Here is a 21,774-nt window from a genome sequence, read left to right as displayed (position 1 = left end):
CATTTATCTGAAAAAAGGGGAAATTTCCACCAAGAAAAAAAATCCAGGGTTGGTAAGTAAAAAGCTAATTTATAGTCATCCCAGACAGGGGCGTAGACCCTCATCAGCATAACTGGGGTGTCAAAAAGATGAAAAGATGCTGCCACACAACACCCAGAATCTCCAATCGAATGTGTCGTTTGAATCTTACACTCTTAATAATGGCCCCCTCTTGAGTGAAATACATGTCCCATCCAGGATCTGGTAAGACGGGAGACCTCAGAAGTTTTAAGGAGGGTCCCCCCCCCAGCTGTCTCAGGTGTGAGAGTGTCTTAACTATCCTGTTAACCCCCCTAACAGTCCACGAAACAGTCCTGCAGCCCTGGTTTATGTCACACATCTATTCTTGTATAGGGATGACAGACTCGTGCTGTGATGATGCCCATATATGTTGGAGAGCCTCCCTCTGCCACCCCCCGCCCCCACTTCCCAAATACCCTGTATGAAATCCCTTTAGAGCTCCCAGTTCTTTGAGCACAGAGATCCTCTTCTCAGTGCACCTCCCGCTGGTTGTGATTCAATCCTTCTGACAAAGATGTTGTGAGGTTGTTCTAGCGTGGCTGTAGCCCAGATGGTAGAGCAGGTCACCTACTGACGGCTCCAGTCTGCATGCCAAATATTCTTGGGAAAGATACTCACTCCCATGTTGCTCTCCGATGCATCCATCAGAATATGAACGGGTATGAAAGTTAGACAGAAAGCGTAGAAACAGCATCGAGGTGCTTGTGTGAATGGGTGTAAATGGGTAAATGAGGCTAGTTGTGCTTTGAAAGGAACCTTTTTTAATCGCAGTGTAGCATCGAGTCAGTAATGGGATGGTGATGTGGTCAGCTATGTAGCAGAGGGGGTAACCCGTTAATAGCAGATGCACCAGAGGGACAACAATGAGAAAACCCCAAACAGGAAGGTTTACTGGTGGAGACCACTGACTTTTTTTTCCTCCTGATTTTTCTGATTTTTTAGTTTTGCATTTTGCAACGATCTCTGTCTCTACTAGTAGCATGAAGCGATACGTGGACCCTACAAAGGTTGCACTCACTCCTCCAGGATGGCATATGTATACGTACAATGCCAGAAGCTTTGCTCTGTCTCCCATCAAGAGTATGGAGGAGGTTCAAGGAGACAGGATGCAACTCTAGAAGAGCTGGACAGGCAATAGAAAGTCCTTAGCCCATTAGCAGGATCAGCATGTGCTTCTTTCTGCCAGAGCTACAAAATGACCGAAATGAACAGCCGGTGACTGTTGTGAGTGTCTCTGACCGACCAATCAGGACCAAACTTCATGACGTCCTCTAGTGCAGCGGTCCCCGGGCCACGGACCAGTACCTGTCTGTGAGTCGTTTGGTGCTGGGAAAGAGGCTCGGGTGTGAAATGTATGGTTTTCAGGGATTTTATCGTTTTTATCATTAACTCTGTCTCCCTGTGTCTTTTCCAGTGTGTTATGAATGAATCTTCTGTTTTTTGGTACCAGTACTGGTTTTATTTTGTTGTATTTATCCGCGACACCTGAAAGGCCGGTCTGTGAGAATATTGTGGGACATAAACCGGTCCGTGGTGCATAAAAGGTTGGGGACCGCTGATCTAGTAGCCCCAGTGCTCACTGCCTGGCATTTATCCCTAACTAAAAGGTCCAGCACTGGCGCCCTGTGGTTTTTACAGATGAGAGGAGGTTCACCCTGAGCACATGTGACTGAAGACTGAAAGATATGTTTATGTAACATCGTTCAGCGTGGCTGGTTTGGTGGTGTGTCAGTCAGGGAGGAATATCCATGGATCCACAGACCTCTACAGGCCGTCAAATCCTTGGATCCACATTGTCATATGCTGGTGCAGTGATTCCTGTGTTCCTGGTGCATGACGACGCCGGCCTCATGTGCTGAGAGTGTGCAGGCATGGAGGATGAAGGAATTGACACCATTGACTGGTGCTTGCTCTGCCTAAATTTAGTAGAACACCTCTGGGACTTTGTTTCAGTAATGTAAATGGTAAATGGCCTGCATTTGTATAGCGCTTGACACATTCAGTCATTCACCACATTCACACACTGGTGATGGCAGCTACATTGTAGCCACAGCCACCCTGGGGCGCACTGACAGAGGCGAGGCTGCCGGACACTGGCGCCACCGGGCCCTCTGACCACCACCAGTAGGCAAACATGGGGTTAGTGTCTTGCCCAAGGATATTTGTCATGCAGCCAGGAGCAGCCTGGGATCGAACCACCGACCCTCTGGTTAGTGGCTGACCTGCTCTGCCACCTGAGCCACCCACCGAGCCGAGTTCATCCAGCAGGTATCATCTCAGACGACTCGGTTTAGTGAGGCCCTGGTCTGGAGGAGATGCTGCAGGACACCATCATCTCATTAGGAGCATGCCTGGATGTCATTGGGCACAAAGCACCTGAGAGCCAAACAAACTACTGAGCACTTTGAGTTGCTCAATGAAACTATGACTGCTGCATAATTCTTTTACTTTGATTTTCAAGGTGTCTTTGAAATCTGCCCTCTACAGGTTGAATTTCATTTTCATGATGTGGCATCCTTTCAGTCTTAACACATTATTCATGTCAGTATAGATCAGCATGATGTTTTTCCCCGACTGACATCTGAAGTTTCCTTTTTGCAGCAGTGTAGTAATCCAGCGTTAAATGGGAATTTCACATTTTTAGGTTGTCAAAACAAGCATGAAAACTGTTAAAGTTTAACCAAGTCAAGGAGACAACAGAGTTATTGTAACAGACACTGACATCATCACAGTAACAGGAAGTGTATGAAATGTGGGCGATTAGACTGTAAATTTGAAAACTGATCAGGAACTGCAGATAAATCCTTCATCACTTGCAGGAGGTGAACAGCTTGCAGTGGGAGCTCAGCTTCTCTCAGGCTCAGATGAAGAAATCTGAGCAGTCCTGGGAGCTCAAGCACAGCAGGTCAGATGAACTCTGCATACACGTCTGTCTCTGCTCTCTTAACTGCATTATAACGCTGCTGCTGTTATCATCAGAGTGTCAGGTGACAACAAGATTCTGACTGACAAGTTGCAGGAGATGGAGAGTGAGAGCCAGCAGCTCCGAGCAGAAAACGCTGGTAAATGAGTGCGAGGCCAACGCATGTAGATGTTTGTATAAGTTGATGCAGAGGGTTAACGTGTGTCTGTCTGCAGCCTTGAAGCGACAGTACCTGGAACTTCTCTCCATGCTGAATGTGAAGGAGCAGAGGATTTATCAAGCCACCAAGCCTCAGTACAGCCTGGACACCGAGTCAGGTGTTCTGGAGGTGAGAAACGATGGGGGTGTGGCGGTCGCCGGGTGGAATAGCACGCTGTGATTCTCAGCAACACATCATAAAATCTGCTTAAAGCATTTGTGGTGATTTGAATGTTGTTATGGCTCATCTGCTTTCTAGCATTGACTCTTTAACGTGTAAAAACAGCTTAATTTTGATCGTGTAATCGTTCATTTAGGAACGGAACAAGAATTTACTCTACCAAAGAGCACAGCAGGGCCAATAATGGGTAATGGTTTGTACGCCTCAGCATCTACACCCAAGTTTGTGAATGCAATGAGAACGAGGCGACGTAGGATCGATGTCATAGATGTGTCTGCTAAGACTCTCGGAGCAGTTTGACTCTCTGTGACCTCAAGGTCAAGTTATCTGAAGAGTTTGTGGATACAATGACTCGAGTCTACGAGGAGGGTGAGGGGTCCACGCCAAACGCCATATCAGAAACAATAAGACCTTCACGCTGTTTACCTGAAGCTTATTTACTGATTGTATGTGTTGTTACACTGAAAGGTGAATGTGTTGTCATAAAATAAAGTTTGTAGCCCCTCACTTAATGCTTTAAAGCAACAAATAAGATAAAATATAACAAGTAAGTTGTTAAGCAGTGACTCAAATTCAAATTCAAATTTTATTTGTCACACACACACAACCATACACAGTATGACATGGGGGTGAAATGCTTGTAGCTGCGCAATGCCCGACCATTAAATGACAGAAAAAAGTTTTACAGTATTTACAATTTACTACAAAATTTACAAATTAACTTAGGAATTTACAGTAAAAATAAAAATAAATAAAAATGTGCAAACAGCAGAGAGAGATTATAAAGATTATAAATTATAGGAAATTATAGGAAATGTGTGGTGGTGCGTGTGGTGATGTGATGTGTGTGAGAGTCCAGTCTTATAGTGATGTGTGTGGGAGAGTACAGTCCTACACCTGGTTCAGGGCCCGAATAGCCTGGGGGAAGAAGCTCCTCCTCATTCTCTCTGTTTTGGCCTTAAGGGAGCGGAAGCGCTTCCCAGACCTCAACAGTGAGAAGAGTCCATTGTTGGGATGGGATGACTCATGATCAAATAACAGTTTTGCAGTTATAAGTGTAACTGTAGCAGGAGACTACACTACCACATACAACAGGTCACCAGGCTGAGCAGCTTCCAGTGTTTCACTAAATAAGAGTTTATTAGGAGCTGTACAGCTGGTGTGTGATCGCTCCCTGAGCCGCTCTGCCACAGCTGGGCAACACAGTTAATTATCATCAACTTGCACTTGTACTCAGTAGTATCCTTTCTAATCTCTGTTTTCCAGTTGACTGTACTGGGAGCCTGCCAGTGTGTGCTTGATACTGAACCGTGTCCATGTAGTCGGACTGCTGCTGCCAGCAGGAAGCAGTTGGTCCAGTTACAACAGGAGGTAAACGTCATGTAACTCTATCACTGCACCAAGTTCCAACTTTTGTTCTATTCGGGTCAGTTATTATCATCTATGCATCGTTCAGTTTGATTCATGAATTTAAAAAATGTTGAATAATCAAAAGATTGGTTTTGGAACTGGTTAAAAAAATAAATCCCCAACAGCTTGTGTCAGAACGAACAAACATCCTCCAGCTTCTCTCCTGAGGGGCTCCAGGCAGGGACGCCCACTCCCCCCTTCACTGTTTGCAGTTTTTATCCACTAGCAGCAGCAGGTAGACCGGCTGCAGTGATGAAGGGCAGCAGATGCAAGAATGTAGAACATAAAGTCAGTCTCTGTGCGGATGATGTGTTGCTTTCACAAACCAATCTCTCTGAGATAATCACGCTAATAAACTCTTTTTCAAGAGTTTCAGATTATTCAATAAACTGGTTAAAATCTGCAGTTCTTCCGTTGAATTGCTCCTTCAATAATTCTTCTTCTACCCCACTGCAATCTGGAAATATTAAATACTTAGCTATTAATGTTTCTACTAAGCTTGCAGATTTAACTAAATTAAACCACATCCCAGTTCTAAAGAAAGTAGAAGACGATCTGGCTCGATGGAAATCTCTACCCATATCACTCATGGGAAGGGTCGCTGCAATAAAAATGATGGTCTTGCCAAAAATGAATTATTTATTCTCACTGATCCTGAGTGAACAATCACCAGACTGGTTCAGATCTCTGGATTCGTCTATTTCTAAATTCCTTTGGAAAGATAAACCCGTGTATCAGATTAAAAACACTACAAAGGACAAAGGACTAGATCTGCCTAACTTTCAACAATACTTCTTAGCCCACAGGTTCATCTCAGGATGGTTTAAACACCCTCTTAGATGAGCCCTGGGTAGATGTAAAACAGGCACTTTGCACTAATCCAGAGATTTCAGACCATTTATCAGCTCAAACATCAAACGACATGATGCTTTAAAAGCATCAACATCAGCTCTTCTCTGACAGCATGGTGGGAGTTTGTAACAATAACAGTCTTCATGCAAACATTCACCTATCAGGAACAACCCTGACATACTACAGAACAATGATATGATAAACCTCCCAGATTGGAGTTGTAAACCCCACCCCAACCAATCACAGCAGATGGCCCCGCCCATCCCTGAGCCTGGTTCTGCTGGAGGTTTCTTCCTGTTAAAAGGGAGTTTTTCCTTCCCACTGTCGCCAAAGTGCTGCTCATAGGGGGTCATATGATTGTTGGGTTTTTCTCTCTGTGTTATTGTAGGGTCTGCCTTACAGTATAAAGCACCTTGAGGTGACTGTTGTTGTGATTTGGCGCTGTATAAATAAAATTGAATTAAAGGAATTAAATACTTGGTACATATATTCAAAGGAACAGATATTATTCCGTTTGACAGTAGTTATACAAAATGTGTTTAACAAGAAAAGACTTTAGAATATCAACTAATTAAATCTATAGTAAAAAAATAAATTTAAGCCTGGTCAAGTCAAATTACAACTACCACCAAGTGCGGTATAATTCCTTAATTTCAAACCCCCTAAATTACTGTCTAAAACATATAGGACACTCTATAAAATCAATGAATCAATATCCCCTCCTGTTGCAAATGGGAGGCGGATCTATCAGTCAGCTTAGACCAAAACTTCTGGTCTCAACATGTTTAAAACCTTTTCAAGTGATTAGAAATCTACAATTACAATACGCAATACTACACAGAGTGCACTATACAGGCCAGCAGATGTTCAGCATGGGTGTTACAACAACTGCTTACACTGTCAAAACAATATACATGACACTTGCATCCACGCTCGAGGTTCAGAGGTTTGGGTGAAGGATATGTGAAGACTTATCAAAGTGTCTGAAATGTAACATCCCAGCCTCCCTTTTAGTTTGCTTATTGGGCAACTTATTATGTCCCTGTGGAGATGAATACAGTCCACATGGCTCTCACTGTCCCCATGACTGTCCTGGTGCACCAGGCCTCCCCCGGCACCTGATCCAACTCACCATCAGGTACTGATCAGTCGACAGCTCAACCCTCTTCACCCGAGTGTCCTGCACACATGGTCGCAGCTCTGATGATACAATTACAAAATCATTCAATCATGATGTTCATTATGGACAAACTGGTTTGCACAGAAGTCCTGTAACAAAACGGCGCTCGGGTTCAGATCCAGGAGGTCTCACCAGGACTCACTATCATCGCCCAGCGTTGAAGTCTCTCAGTATGACAACAGAGTCCCCAGGTGGAGCACCCTCCAGGACCCTCTCAAGGACCCTGCCCAGGGACTCCAAGAAGGATGTGTACTCTGAACTTTGGCGCATAAGCACAGACGACAGTCAGGACTCGTTCCCCGACCCAAAGGCGAGAGAACAAACCCTCTCATCCACTGGGAGAAACCCCAACATACAGGCAGCAAGCCGAGGGGATACTAGGATACCCACCCCACCACCTCTCACAGAGGGCAACTCCTGACGGAGAGTCCAGCTCCCCTCTAGCAGACTGGTTCAGGAGCCTGAGGTGTGCTTGAGGTGAACCTGACTCTTTCTAGCCGGTACCTCTCAACCTCACACACTAACTCCTTCCCCATCAGAGAGGTGCCACTCCATGTCCCAGTCGCTAGTTTTGGTAGTCGGGGATCAGCACCCCAGGGCCTCCACTCCTGGCTGATAAGGTAGTGATTCACGCTAAAGGCCAATCAATGACATGCTATTTTTCCTATAATACACCAGAGTTGCATTGAAAAATGATGCCCAGAACCATGGAAACGTGAAAAGATTTTCTTTAACCCAAAGAGGGAAATGATTGTTCTAATAGTTACTGAATGTTGAATTTGAATAAAAAGCCCAGCAGAAACCTTGAGGAGCTTCATCTGCCCCCACCCGGGAAGAGCCTCAGAAAGGAGAGACATCAGAGGCAAGAAGAGGGGTCCCTATTTGCCTCCAACTCTCTCAACAACACCAACGACCAGGACCACGACCTTCCCCAGTCCCCCAAACCCCTGACAGGCCATCACCCTCCTCCCCCTCCCTTTCTCTCTCCTCCCCACACCTGAAATTCACTGAGGAGATGATGGAGCGGGTCAATGCTGGGCTCAGATCTACCCCCCGGCCCAATTCCTTTTTGTCCCCCATAAACCCCCACCAGAGCAGCCAAAGATTCGCCATCGAGCCCCACCCCCAACAGAGCAATCGAAGTCACATTGCTCAGCCCCGCCCCCTTAGTTCCTCCTTACCACCTTCATGCTCTGTGATGTGTGGTGGGTCCGGGCTGCGAGGATTATGGCAGTGGTGACTTTCCCAGGAGAAGCTGGGACCCTGTTTACTAGAAGGTTTTAACATTTCTGTAGTTTTAGGTGACAGAAGGAGACATGTGGCCTGGTCAAAACACAGAGAGCTGCACTCTAACAGTTGACCACAACATATTACTCAAACGGAGAACTGGACAGGTCTTTCAGGAACTGTACTAAACTGGTTCAAAACATACTTAGAAAACAGGAAATACTTTGTATCAACAGGTAACTTCACATCTGAGCAGACAAGTATCACATGTGGAGTTCCCCAAGGCTCCATCTTGGGACCCCTTCTGTTTAACATTTACATGCTCCCGCTGGCACAGATGATAAAGAACAACAAAATAAACTATCACAGCTATGCAGATGACACACAAGTATATATCACAATGTCACCAGGAGACTGAGGCCCTGTACAGGCTCTTGGTAAATGCATTGTGGAAATTAATGACTGATTGTGCCACAATTTTCTCCAGCTAAACAAAAACAAACTGAGGTAATAGTCTTTGGTGCCAAAGAAAAACGATTACAGGTCACCAGAGAACTTCAATCTATACACCTAAAAACCACAAACCAGGCGAGAAATTTGGGTGTAGTGATGGATGCAGACCTAAACTTAGAAAAACACATTAAGACAATAACAAAATCAGCTTACTATCACCTCAAGAATATTTCAAGGATCAAAGATCTGATGTCTCAACAGGACCTGGAAAAACTAGTCCATGCATTCATCTTCAGTAGGCTTGATTACTGTAACAGCATCTTTACAGGTCTACCTAAAAGATCAGTCAGACAACTACAGCTCATTCAGAGCTCTGCTGCTCGAGTCCTCACTAAGACCAACAAGTGGACCACATCAGTCCAGCTCTGAGGTCTTTACACTGGCTGCCTATCAGAGGATAGACTTTAAAGTTCTGATGCTGGTCTATAAAGCTCTGAATGGTTTAGGACCAAAATACATCAGTGACCTCCTGACCCAGTATGAACCTTCCAGATCCCTCAGGTCATCTGGATCCGGTCTTTTATCAGTTCCCAGAGTCAGAACCAGACACGGAGAAGCTGCATTCAGCTTTTATGCTCCTTATATCTGGAACAAACTCCCAGAAAGCCTCCGATCAGCTGAAACACTCAGTTTATTTAAATCCAGGTTGAAGACTCACTTGTTCTCAGCTGCATTTGAATAAAGCACCAAATCCACACTTTTAAGCTTAAATTTTAAAACTTACATTTTAACTACTGATTTTATCTACTGTTCCTTTTTTCCCATTTTAAATCATGCTTTTTATTGTTTTTGTTTTTTAATGTCTCTGTAAAGCACTTTGAATCACCTTGCTGTTGAATTGTGCTATATAAATAAACTTGCCTAATATACAGAAGATCATTCAAAAGCTACTGATTAAACTTAGATGAGACATGAGTCTTAGCATACATCAAACCTTATAAATCAACATACAAACCACATTATATGAACCAAAACAAATAAACAACATTTTCAGGGATTTCTATAAAACGTTGTATTCACCACAAATAAACCCATCTAAAAAGGAAATTGATCAATTTTTAGACAACATAAGTCTCCCAAAATTATTAGACTCTCAAGCAATGGCACTGGATTTGCCACTGACATCAGGTGAACTCCAGGAAGCCCTGATAAGTATGTCCAATAATAAGGCTCCAGGTCCAGACGGCTTTCCTGCAGAATTCTACAAAGAATTCTGGACGATTCTAGCACCAGTTTTTTACAGAACGTTGTTAGAAATCAAAGAAAAGGGCAGACTTCCATCAAATATGAATTCTGCAAACATTAATCTCCTGCTAAAACCAGGCAAAGACCCTGTATATCCCTCAAGCTATCGTCCAATATCCCTTATTAATGTAGACCTCAAAATAATCTGCAAAGCTCTCTCGAAGAGACTAGAGAAAATAACCCCCCTCTTAATTCATCCTGACCAAACTGGTTTCATAAAAGGTAGGCACTCATCAACAAATACACGTAGATTACTTAATTTGATAGACTACTCATACAGTAAAAACCTTGAAACTACAATATTTTCCTTAGATGCAGAAAAAGCGTTTGACAGAGTTAACTGGAAATTTCTATTTGCAACTTTACACAAATTTGGTTTTGGATCTTCTTTCATCAACTGGTTAAAAATATTATATAATTCCCCAACAGCTTGTGTCAGAACAAATGACCAGACATCCTCCAGCTTATGTCTCCTGAGGGGCACCAGGCAGGGATGCCCACTCTCCCCTTCACTGTTTGCAATTTTTATCGAACCATTAGCAGCAGCAATTAGACAGAATTCAGCAATTAAGGGCATAAAATGCAAGAACGTGGAACATAAAATCAGCCTTTATGCTGATGATGTGTTACTCTTTCTCCAAAATTCACAAACCAATATCTCTGGGGTGATTGAATTGATAAACTCTTTTGCAAGAATATCAGATTACTCAATTAACTGGTCAAAATCTACAGTCCTTCCTATTAATTGCTGCTTCCATAATTCCTCTTCTACTCCACTGCAATCGGGAAATATAAAATATTTAGGTATTAATATTTCTCCCAAGCTTGCAGATCTAACTAAATTAAACCATACCCCACTTTTAAAGAAAGTAGAAGGTGATCTGGCTAGATGGAAATGTCTACCCATATCACTCATGGGAAGGGTTTCTGCTATAAAAATGATGGTATTACCAAAAATAAATTATTTATTCTCAATGATCCCAACTAAACAGCCACAAGATTGGTTCAGATCTCTAGATTCATATATGTCCAAATTCCTTTGGAAAAATAAGCCCCCACGTATAAGCTTAAAAACACTACAAAAGACCAAGGATAAAGGAGGATTAGAACTACCTAACTTTCAGCACTACTTCTTAGCCAACAGGCTTCAGTTTATCTCAGGATGGCTAAAACATACCCTCTTAGATGAACCTTGGCTAGATGTAGAACAAGCATTTTGCAATAATCTAGAGATTTCAGATCTACCATTTATCAGCTCAAACATCCAACGACATGAATGCTTCAAAAGCATCAACATCAGCTCTTCTCTGACAGCATGGTGGGAGTTTCTGAAGTTGACAGAGTCTTCATTAATCCCATGCAAACGTACACCTATCTGGAACAACCCTGACATATTACAAAACAATAATATGATAAACTTTTCAGATTGGAATGGTAAAGGAATCAAATATGTAGAACATGTACTAGAAGGAACAGAATTTATTTCATTTGACAGACTAGTTACACAATATGGGATCAACAAGAAAAGATTTTTAGAATATCAACAAATTAAATCCATAATAAAAAAGAAATTTAAACCGGGTCAAGTTGAACTACAAACACCACCAAGTGTGGTTCAATTTCTTACTCTTAAAACCCCCAAATTACTATCCAAAATATACAGAATGCTTTCTAAAACAGATGAATCAATATCACTTCCTATTGCAAAATGGGAAGCGGATTTATCAGTTAACTTAGACCAAAACTTCTGGTCTCAGATTTGCTTAAAAACCTTTCATCTAATCAGAAATCCCAGTCTTCAATTAATTCAATACAAAATACTACATAGAGTGCACTATACAGGTCATCGGATGTTCAAGATGGGCTTTGCATCTACCAACAACTGCTCACACTGCCAAACCAATTCAACAATTACAATTGTTTCCATGCTCTTTGGTTCTGTCCACCAGTTCAGAAGTTTTGGCGCGAAATATGTGAAGACTTATCAAAGTGTCTGAAATGTAACATTCCAACTTCCCCCTTAGTGTGTTTGTTGGGCAGCTTAGATAATGTCACTTCAGAAAAGAATATAGCCCATATGGTTTTCACTGCCCTATGCATAGCCAAGAAAACAGTCCTCATGAACTGGAAAAATAAAAACAATCTTAATTCTAACCAATATAGAAATTATCTATTAGATTACATTAGTCTTGATACAGCCTCTGCCACCACATCAGATCAATCGCTCTGGGCTCCTCTGATCAGCTCCATCACCTAGTGGGGGTGGGGGGTCATATTTTGGTCTCGCCTTCAGTGTTGTGATTGGTGTGGGGGTAGGGTCAGGCTTAGGGCATCAGGGGGTTCCCCGGGAGCATCTTCCTTGGGGGGCTCAACCCGGGGTAGCGGTCATGGCCAATTAGGGGCTCTGTTGGCTCTTAGGTGACGGTTTCCTCGTGGCTACGTGCAGCAGGGCTAGGGGAGGGTCTGTGCTGACGGACGGGGGTTACTGACCTGGTAGCCTGGCTGCCCCTGGGTGGGTCCGGGACGGGCGTGAGGTTCTGGGGGCGCTCCGGCTCTGGCCTAGGGCCCTGGCCGGGCCTCGGGGGCCTGGGTCCTGGTTGGTGTGTTGCCGGGGTTGTGGGCGGGTGGGTGTATGGGGGCCCAGCCCTGGCGCAGGGTGCCACCGGTGCGTCGAGCCACCTGGGGGGCTCTTCAACTGGTGGGGGGTGGGGGGGGGGTTGTCACATCTTGCAGGAGCTTTCCTCTCTCAGGAACTCTCTCTGCAAGAGGGGGAGATACAGGAGAGGTGGAGGAAGATATCAGCCTGGGCGTCTATTGTCTTATGTAGTCTGGAAGATGAGTGGATGATGGAGTGGGTGCAGTTTTCTCTGTGGTGGGGTTGGGTGGACTGCCCCGGGCTCTGTGGGGCCGGGCGGCGCCGCTGCACTGGGCCCTGGTTCGGATGGGCCTGGGCCCCCCTTCCCTGGCAGGTCGCGGAGTATGGGGGTGCCTACTGGGGTCAGCGGGGGAGCTGGCCCCAGGGAGGGGTCACTTGCCCCTCTCTTCCTTCCCTCCCCATCTCCAGCTGCCTCCCTCTTCCCGCTCCACCACAACCACCCACACATGCAGGGCCTTGGAGTAGGGGTGTGTCACCAGGGTGCAGAGGAGGTAACCCCCCCCCCCCCCCCCCCCCCCCCGTCCCCTTCTGGCTGCCTCTGCCTCAATTTTATCCCACAACTTAGACATTCACATTACTCACACTCTCATTACACATACATATAGGATCTTGGGGGTGGGCACGCTACACGGAATCCCAATTACCATCAGGGTGTACACCTCACCCCCGGCGTCGTTGCCCACCTCTCAATTTTAAATACACGTAGACATTGAGGGCTAGCAGGAGGGACTATGCGCTTACCTGCTGCTCTCTGGCAGGTAGCTCCATGCCCTCCTGGGTTTTAAATGCACCTTAGAACACACATACATCAACTCTACAATGAGCGGGTGGAGGGAGGGTAGGAGTCTTCTCTCACCCTTGTTCTCTGCGGCCTGCTGGAGCGGGGGGGCTAGGAGAAGGAGTTGGCCGTCCGACTGGGGTCCGGAATGTGGGGCCTCCCTGCTGCTGCGGAGTTGGGGCGGTCTGCTTCTCCCCACCGCAGAGAAAAGGGTAACACAACCTGGGTCTGGGTGCAGTTCCCCCCTCCAGGGGCAAGGGTACCTAGACCCGGTTCGTAGAGTACGCTTGGGGAGTGTGATTGTGTGTACAGCGTCTCTTTATGTCTGTCTCCACGTTGGTTGAGTGTGGAGTAAGTGCATATGAGAGCATGAGGGTGGGAATGGGTGTTTGTATCTGTGTGTGCCTGTATGTCTGTGTCTATATGTCAGGTTGGGTATCAGACGCCACCTCTCTGATGACATCTCAGGCCCTCCAAGGTTTGGAGGCCTATCTCCCCCCACCACTTCCCCTGCCGGGGGCGGACTCCCTCAGACATCGGTGCGTTGGTGGTTCTTTGTGTCCGGGGATGGGCGTCCAGGTACGCACCGGCTCACTCCTTGGCGGCTGCTTATCGGGGCCTGGAGCCTAGGGCTCGCTTGGGCCGCTTCGGAGGCCCAAGCGAGCCTCTGGGGTGCCCCAGGCCTCGGCCTGGGGCACCCCAGGTTCTGCTCCGTGGCTGCTGGGTGACCCCTCATCTGGGACTCTCCTCAGCTCTTTCTGGGACAGTGGCACGACTGCCCCTCTGTTGGTCTTCCTTGGTCTCTTGTGTTCTGGGGGCCTCTGGATGTATGGAGTTTTGATCTCCTCCATACCTGCTTCATGCCCTGGAGGACGGGGCAGTGGCCCCCCACACCCTCTAGCAGATCATTACATGAAGGAACCTTTTAAAAAAACAAGCGCGTCCATGCTCACAGGTGTACACACGGGTGCTCACACACACAAACTACACCCTTTGTGGCTCCTACCTCAAAGCACACTGTGCTGTCGATCTTACGTGCTGCACAATAATGTTTAATATTTAGTATTTACTGTCGTATTCTCATATATCATTGTGATGTTGTTTATTCTATTACTCTCGTTTTCTTCTGCTTGTTTTCTTTTTTCTTTCTCAACAGGTGATCCAGGTGATCGATATATGTATTTTTTTTTTCTGCTTATTCTGTTGGTTTTTGTTTTTTGCCCTTCTCCCCCGTCCCTCTTCTCAACTGTTTTTCTTTCCCTCTTTCTTTCTCCCTTTTCTTTCCCCCAGTCAAGTCTGTCCCGTATTCAGCAAGTGAAAATAAAATAAAGAATAAAAGGTGAATCAAATGGACCATTACGGCAAAACTGGGATGGTCAATTTGGTAAAGAAAATCCGTTGGGCATCTTTCTTCGCCTTTAGACAATAATTCTGATGGCAAAAGAGCCAAACGGGACAGGTATTTAAAAAAAAACAAACAAAACAAAACAAAAAAACCCCCCACATTATTAACATGATCCGTCACCATATTGTGACTCCCACAAGGAGGTTTTTGTATTCCTGTCATTCCTGGTTGGTGGTTGGACAGTACGTCCCTGTCTTAAGAGGGCCGACCTGGCAACATATGACATCACTGGAGTTTAGCAAAGTCCAACATTTTCAAAAATTAGACCTCCCCTCATTGGTCTACTGTCATTCAAACTTAAAGGAAGCCTTAATATTTAGGAACAGTCATCTCTTCTTATTCCAGAATTTGGTTTCCTTTCTCTTCTTACTCGCTTAAATATATTTGAATAAGATATTCTCCCCAGGACCCCTCAGAAGGTCCCAGTTTGTGTTTCATCTGTTGTCTTTATCAAGGTTTTCTCTTGAGTGTCAGTAGTTTCTCTTGCACTCGGTGCAACGTGTTCAGGATACATCTGTGTCCACTGTAACGTTTACCGTGGCATGAAACGTTCATGTTTGTATGTTTTACAGCTGGATGCTCAGCGTTTAAGGAAAGAAGAGGCCTTGATGGTTGCAGATGCTTTTCGCATCGCCTTTGAACAACAGCTGAGGAAGCGAAGTGAGGAGTTCCTGCTCGTAGCCGAGGCCAATATTAAGAAATCAAATCACGCTAAAGCTGAAGGCAAGTCTGCTGTCAACAGAACGTCCGACACTAACTGGATCGTTTGCTTTTGGACTGGTTCTGGTTCTTCTGTAGCACCTTTCTGCTCTTCTGAGCAGTTTACACAACTTGTGCATTCACCCATTCACACACCAACTAACATTCACACACATTCATACTCCGATGGATCCATCGGAGAGCAATTTGGGGTTAGTATCTTGCCCAAGGATATTTGGCATGCAGACGAGGGGAAGCCAGGAATCGAACCACCAACCGTCCGATCAGTAGATGCCTGAGACGCCTGAGCTACAGCCGCCCCAAGGAATTCATCTCATATTTTTTAAAGATTTAATTTTGGGGGGTTTTGCCCAAAAGTGTAATTTTGGGTAGAGTAGAGTAGACAGGGAGGTGGGGCCCACACGAGGCCCTTAACTATTAAATTAATAAATTGTTAAAATGCTAATGAGGCTTGTTTCTTCAGATTTATATGATCCAGTCCAAGAAACAACAGGATAAGCTGCTCGGTGTTGGTAAAGCAGCTGTGTCAGTTTAAAAATGGTCTTTTTCAAATTACAGTAGAGTCGATGGAATCAAACTTTCTATTTCATAATAGAAGATGATCATTTCTGAGAACACACCGTAGTCGTGTTTGCATTCCAGACAGTGTTGTGGGAAGTATGTTGAGCATTGTTTGAATTTGCCCTTTATTAGGTGTTCACACAGCAGGTCAGAGAAACAACTCTCCGCTGACCCACACAGAATCAGCTACAATAACTAAAGATACACACAGGCTTTATTTATTATTTTAGGTGAAAAAATAAAAATAGTGCACAAACACCAAAGAAGTACAAAGACAAACACTTAAACCCCTAAAAAGCTCAGAAGCTGCCACTGATGCGCCGCTCGTGGCAAAGCAAAAACCAACTTGTGTATTGAAGCAAATTTGACCTCCGTTCAAAAATAAATGTCGATTTTTCTGTGGAATAACTGTGGACAAATCAGACGCGGTCTCACTGATGGAGGCAGTTTGTTTTAAGTGACAGTAATTCTGCAGAGGACGGTGGACATTACGCTCACTTGTCTTCATTTGTCTGTTCGGACATCAAAGCTAAAGGACGCTGGCACGGGAACGTTTGCACTGCGACGGTGAAAACGATGTAAACAAACATGTTTCAAATGCTTCTCAATCTGTTTTGTCTACAGGTGCCAACAAGAGTCCTCTAATAAGTGTCAGTAAGAGGCTGAAGGCACTGCTCCCCTCTGGTCTGGAGATGAAAATGCCCGATGAACATTTAGAGACTCTCTACAAGCTGCTGGACTTGGTTAGTATCTCGTCAGATCTTCAGTGCTATCGTGAGAAAGAGATCGAGGCCCTTCGGCTTCATCTGGACGCCGCCTCTGTAGTCACCGCTGCTCAGCTTCGTCTGCAAAAACATTTCTCTGTAACGGTTTCATCAAGAAATGTTAATTTATAGAAAAAATAAATACAAATGCTCATCTGTAACCTGACAACAAAAGAAGTCCACTAGTGACCAACCAAAGTGATGTGCAACAAGCTTGTTGGTGTCTCTGTGGGGGGGCCTTTGTAACAAGTGTTATTTGACTTTTTCTGGTGTAGCTGAACGACAAGGAGGAGGCCCTGGCCCACCAGAGGAAGGTGAGCATCATGCTAGCCCACAGCGCTGAGGAGCTGCAGAGACAGTTGCATCTGGGTTCCAGTTGCCAGCTGCAGGACCTACCAGAACCCAGGATTCAACAGAGGCAACCCCATGGTCCACTGGAGAACCAGAGCCAGTCTCAGAAAACATCTGAGACATCAGAACCTGCGGAAGTGTCATCAGAGTGCAAACTCCACCGTCCACCACAGCTCTCTGAGTCCAGGACCGACTCAGAGGGTGTGTGATCAAAGACTAGCAGTGAGGTACTGGCTAATTACAGGAGCAGTTATCGTCCTGATCTCCCCACATGAGGAAAGACACTGAAGCTTCTGTCTGAGTACTCAGGCTTTACTCTGAGTCCCAAACTGTGGCAGGTGACCTGTGACCTGTCCAGAATCCACCCCGGTCCTATCATGGCTGGAGTTGCATTATATGTTGCATTGCATGTTCATCCAATATTATAATTTTATCTTAGTCTGTCAAATCAATTGCTTACACAACACATAACACAACATCAGCTCTTTGCAAGCGTTTGAAACCGAGGCTAGCGACGGCCCAGAGTGACGTTAATGTCTCTAAGCAAAGCTCTGCCATCCCAGCCAGGCAGGCCGTTGATCATCAACCTGACTGTTGCAGTCAGCCTCATAGAGCTGAGACAGACAAAAGTACTGGGTCACCTCGTTGCCTTTGAATTCAGGTGTTTAATTCCAGATCTTAGCCACGCCCTCTGCCTTTATATTTCATCCTAGAGTCTTTCTCAGGGTGATACTGTAAGGTTTGATGATCAAACATTTCTTCCTCCTAAATGGTCTCTAATCAGCTGTGAGTAATTGCAGAGTGAAAGTGGAACCACACAGTCATGAAATGACAGCATGCAGGAAGTTACAGAGCGAGTGCTGCGATGCCCACTGTGTTAGCGTTGCTGTGGCAGTGACTCGTGAGCTCTCCTGGCCTGCGTATAAACAACATGCCAGGAGTGGCACACAGCTGCTGTAGGTGTGACACGTGAGCTCTGGGGCGATCGTGGCTCAAGAGTTGGCAGTTCGTCTTGTAACCGGAAGGTTGCCGGTTTGAGCCCCGGCTCGGACAGTCTCGTCGTTGTGTCCTTGGGCAAGACTCTTCACCTACCGCCTACGTGAGAGTGAATGAATAGTGGAATTGTACGCCCCCAAAAAGTGCTATATAAATGCAATCCATTATTATTATTGTACTGTTGTCCATACACGTTGCATCTGTGCAGATTCTGCATGCTGTGGCTTCTCCTCTGCTGACAGACGAAGGTCAGCTGGGAAACACTCGCTCCTGCTATGATGCTATTTTGACACTCACCAACTACTGAAGCATTGTTGTACTGACCCTGTATCAACAAGCTTGAGGTGTTGGCTTGGCTTCCAAAGTCCCCACATCCCGATGCAGTCGAGCGTCCCTGAACTACAGATCAGGGATCTATGCCGCGACAGGACAGGCAGCTACAGAGAGGCACCAACACAATACGAGGCAGGAAGTTCAAACCTGACCAGTGTAGGTTAAAGCACTGAGAACAAACAAGTAAAATGAACATACATGAAAACTCGATTATGATTGGCAGATGAGATCTGGCTGATCGTTATTCCTACAATCGAAAACACGTGTTTGGGTTGCTGGATCAGCTGTTCAGGTGAAGGACGGGTTTTATGTTTTTAATCTGGAAGATTACGTCTGTGGTTTAACCTGAAACTGCTGCTACAAATCCTGCAAACTGCAGCTCCGGAAGTAACCAGCAGAGGGCAGTGTTTGTGTGAGTCTCTGCATTCATGGCTGTGGTACCTGCAGCTTCCAGCTTTCACTGAGCTAACACTGTTATTGACATTTCTGTTCATCTTTACAAAATATCACAACTGTAACCCTGAGATATCGACATTAGTTTGATTTAATGCAAAGAGACGATCGTTGATGCTGGATCTCTAAACTAAAAACTGTCAAAATGTTTTTATTATAGTTTCCAAAAATGATAAGTGAACCATGTGACACTCAACCACAGATGTTTGTTCCTGACAGCATGAACATGTCGTTTATCATGGTGCCACATACTCTGAGGTACCCGTCACTACACCCGAATAACAGCTGACTCGTTGGTTTTTTTTACATTTACACTCTCTTCTCCAAAGGAAAGGCGAGTCACAGCCCTGGATTTCTCATCATTTCTCAAACTGCTTCACTGATTCCTCAGTTTTGCTGATATCGACTTGCACATAGTTCAGTATCCACCAGTACAAGCTGACTTGGTGGATTTTAACCATTTAAACATGTGACTGTTTTTACATTTATATGAAGTATACACGTCTTCACAAAGAGCGCGGTGCAGTGATTGTCAGAGAAAATGTCTCAGCTTTGAAATTAATTACTGTTAAAGTAAAACTTTGATTAGAGAACGAGCAGTGAAACCTGTCATCTCCAGATCTGTATGAAACTGGTTTGAGCAGAGAAAGAGTCACAGAAGTAAAAAGACCTTTCATGGGTTAACTTTGATAAGAACCTTGTGCAAAAGATGTTATATGTATAAATATATGTATGTGTGTATATATGTGTGTATATATGTACGTGTGTCTCTCTGAGACACTCACAGCACATCTTGTGTACAAAGTAAATCAATAAAATAAATGTTTTCTCGACTCTTTGCTCGAAGTTCCAGCTGCTGCTTCAGCAAATGAAGCCAATAAGACGAATGTCAGTCATCACAGTTCACCAGTGACACCAGTGACTGGATTCTTTAATCAGCCTGCGACTACTTCCTGAAGTGATAGCTAGCATCTGAACTCTGCACTGTGTCATTTCCACCTCCCGTGTCTGCCCCATTAGCTTCAGATAATGGCCGAGCTTTCCACGCAGGCTGGCCCACAGCCTTGGAGCGCTAAGCATCACTGATTGCAGGCATTCTGGGAATTGGACTGACAGCAACCAAATAAATGGAATGAGAACTGAATTGCAATGGGAGGTAATGCTATGGAACAAACAGGCTGTAAAATGACAACTTCTAAGTGAAGGAAAATCAGCATGTTGCAACATTTAGTCATTATTATTTCTATTTATTCATTTATATGTAACTCTGAAAACATCCGAGACGAAACAAAAACACCCTGTTTAAAAAACAACTGTGAAAACGATCGTGTCGCTTCATTTTATCCTCCGTTGAACCGTCTACTACACACTGAGAACAACATGTTTCCCTTTGAAATGAACCAAGTTCATGTTTAAAATTCTTTCATTGGTCCTTCAGGTAAAAATCGTTTCTAACAGAGACCTGACATCATGGCAGCAAAACACAAACACACTTGCAGCACATAACTACAAACATGACAATACACAATAACAGATCATTAGCATTAGAAACATCCACACTGACTAACAGAGCTCTTCCTCGTTCCTTTAAGGTGGACTTAAACTCCCCACAGTAACATCAGCGCATCTAAAAGCCTCATTCTGTTCAGATTTTTGGGACAGTCAGTTGTATGATATGATTTTACACATATAAACACACGGACACATTACTTTTTAAAGTAAGTATTAGTTCATCATATTATCAAGTATACAGAATCATTGCAGTAACAGTTACTGGCGTGGGGTCCTGCTGCCCTGGGCCCATATTTGTGATGTGACTGAAACTATGTTTCCTCCACATGTGCACATTTTTAATAGACTCATGGATCGAAGGTCATGGCTGCATTTATGTTGCTGATGTTTCTGAATCTAACATCCCGGATGCCACGTTCTGGATTCCTGTATTAAAATGCTTTTGTCGTGTATTTGTGAGAAATGAAGTTTGCCGTGATGACCGGCCGTGGCCGTGGGTCGCAGAGCCAGCCTCCTGCCCTCCTCTGCACGGGAACAAAAGCAGAGATGCAGTCAGGAGCTTTATGGGCCGCCTGCATCCCCAGGGCACTGTATGTGGGGCACCCCGAGCCTGCAGGACTTTCATGTTTTGCACTTTGTAAAATATTGACACTCCCTGGGCTTTCAAAACTGCACCATTGATTGGCGCTTAAGCCTCACAGCTGGACTCTGAGCAAAGCTGCTTCGTATTATTGGCGTGATTAATTAAAAAGAAAATGGTTTTAGCATGGCTGGATACACAGACGGGCTGCAGCCGCGACATGGTGGGACATGGCATTACATACAGACGCGTTTGCTCGCATGCACACGCATGAGCGGCGTACTGCGATGGCTAAAGGCTGAGGGGAGGTGTATGAAACACATTAACCCACAATGCACTGCTGAGTTTTGACAGATCCCTGCTTCAGGGCTGCTGAATTCATGAGCCATTACTCCTTCTCCTAGTTGGTGCATTATGTTCCATGTCGTCTGCTATTAGCGGTGCAGTGACTGACATCCATTGAGAAAGCCGGTGCTTTCTGACACTGGCCAGCTGATGGGGCCAGCGTGGTGTTCTTGGGCTACGCTGAAGCCACATTGTTGTTTTGTTTCCAGGCCTTCCTCTTTTTCTTGTTCATCCAGTTGCATTCATGCCTGCAGTAATCAGGACAATATTGCATCCTCCACAACGTCAAAGCAGCTATTGTAGTGCACAGCGAGCTCCAGCTGGCCTGCTTTACTCTTTTAGGGTACAGTGAACTGGGGTTACCACCTCACGTTAGACTGTTCATGTCACGCAAGCTGTGATGTGGAGTTCTCCTGAAGCCTTTTAATTATTAGAAATTCAGCAAATATAAGGAATAAGTCTGTATTTACCACCATTTGGTCCTTGTTCTGTGTGTATAAATGCATACTGCATATGCTTTAGTATCTTTGA

At 44.9% G+C, this 21,774-nt stretch overlaps 1 protein-coding gene across 3 annotated transcripts in view; it reads left to right on the top strand.

The window, feature by feature from the left end:
• Window positions 1-20,737, top strand: part of ccdc125 (coiled-coil domain containing 125) — a 29,750-nt gene extending 9,013 nt beyond the window's left edge. For 2 of the 3 annotated variants that reach the window (XM_085181547.1, XM_085181546.1), the window contains exons 6-10: window positions 2,880-2,965; window positions 3,040-3,122; window positions 3,199-3,311; window positions 4,629-4,733; window positions 15,201-16,530. In XM_085181547.1, the coding sequence (XP_085037673.1) occupies window positions 2,880-2,965; window positions 3,040-3,122; window positions 3,199-3,311; window positions 4,629-4,733; window positions 15,201-15,626 (813 nt within the window). In that variant the 3' untranslated portion in view covers window positions 15,627-16,530. The other variant, XM_085181548.1, reaches the window with a different exon arrangement.
• Window positions 20,738-21,774: the final 1,037 nt, after the last annotated feature.

The sequence above is a fragment of the Neolamprologus multifasciatus genome, chromosome 12 (assembly GCF_963576455.1).
Source record: "Neolamprologus multifasciatus chromosome 12, fNeoMul1.2, whole genome shotgun sequence".
NCBI lineage: Eukaryota > Metazoa > Chordata > Actinopteri > Cichliformes > Cichlidae > Neolamprologus > Neolamprologus multifasciatus.
This window is presented reverse-complemented; position numbering and strand designations above follow the sequence as displayed.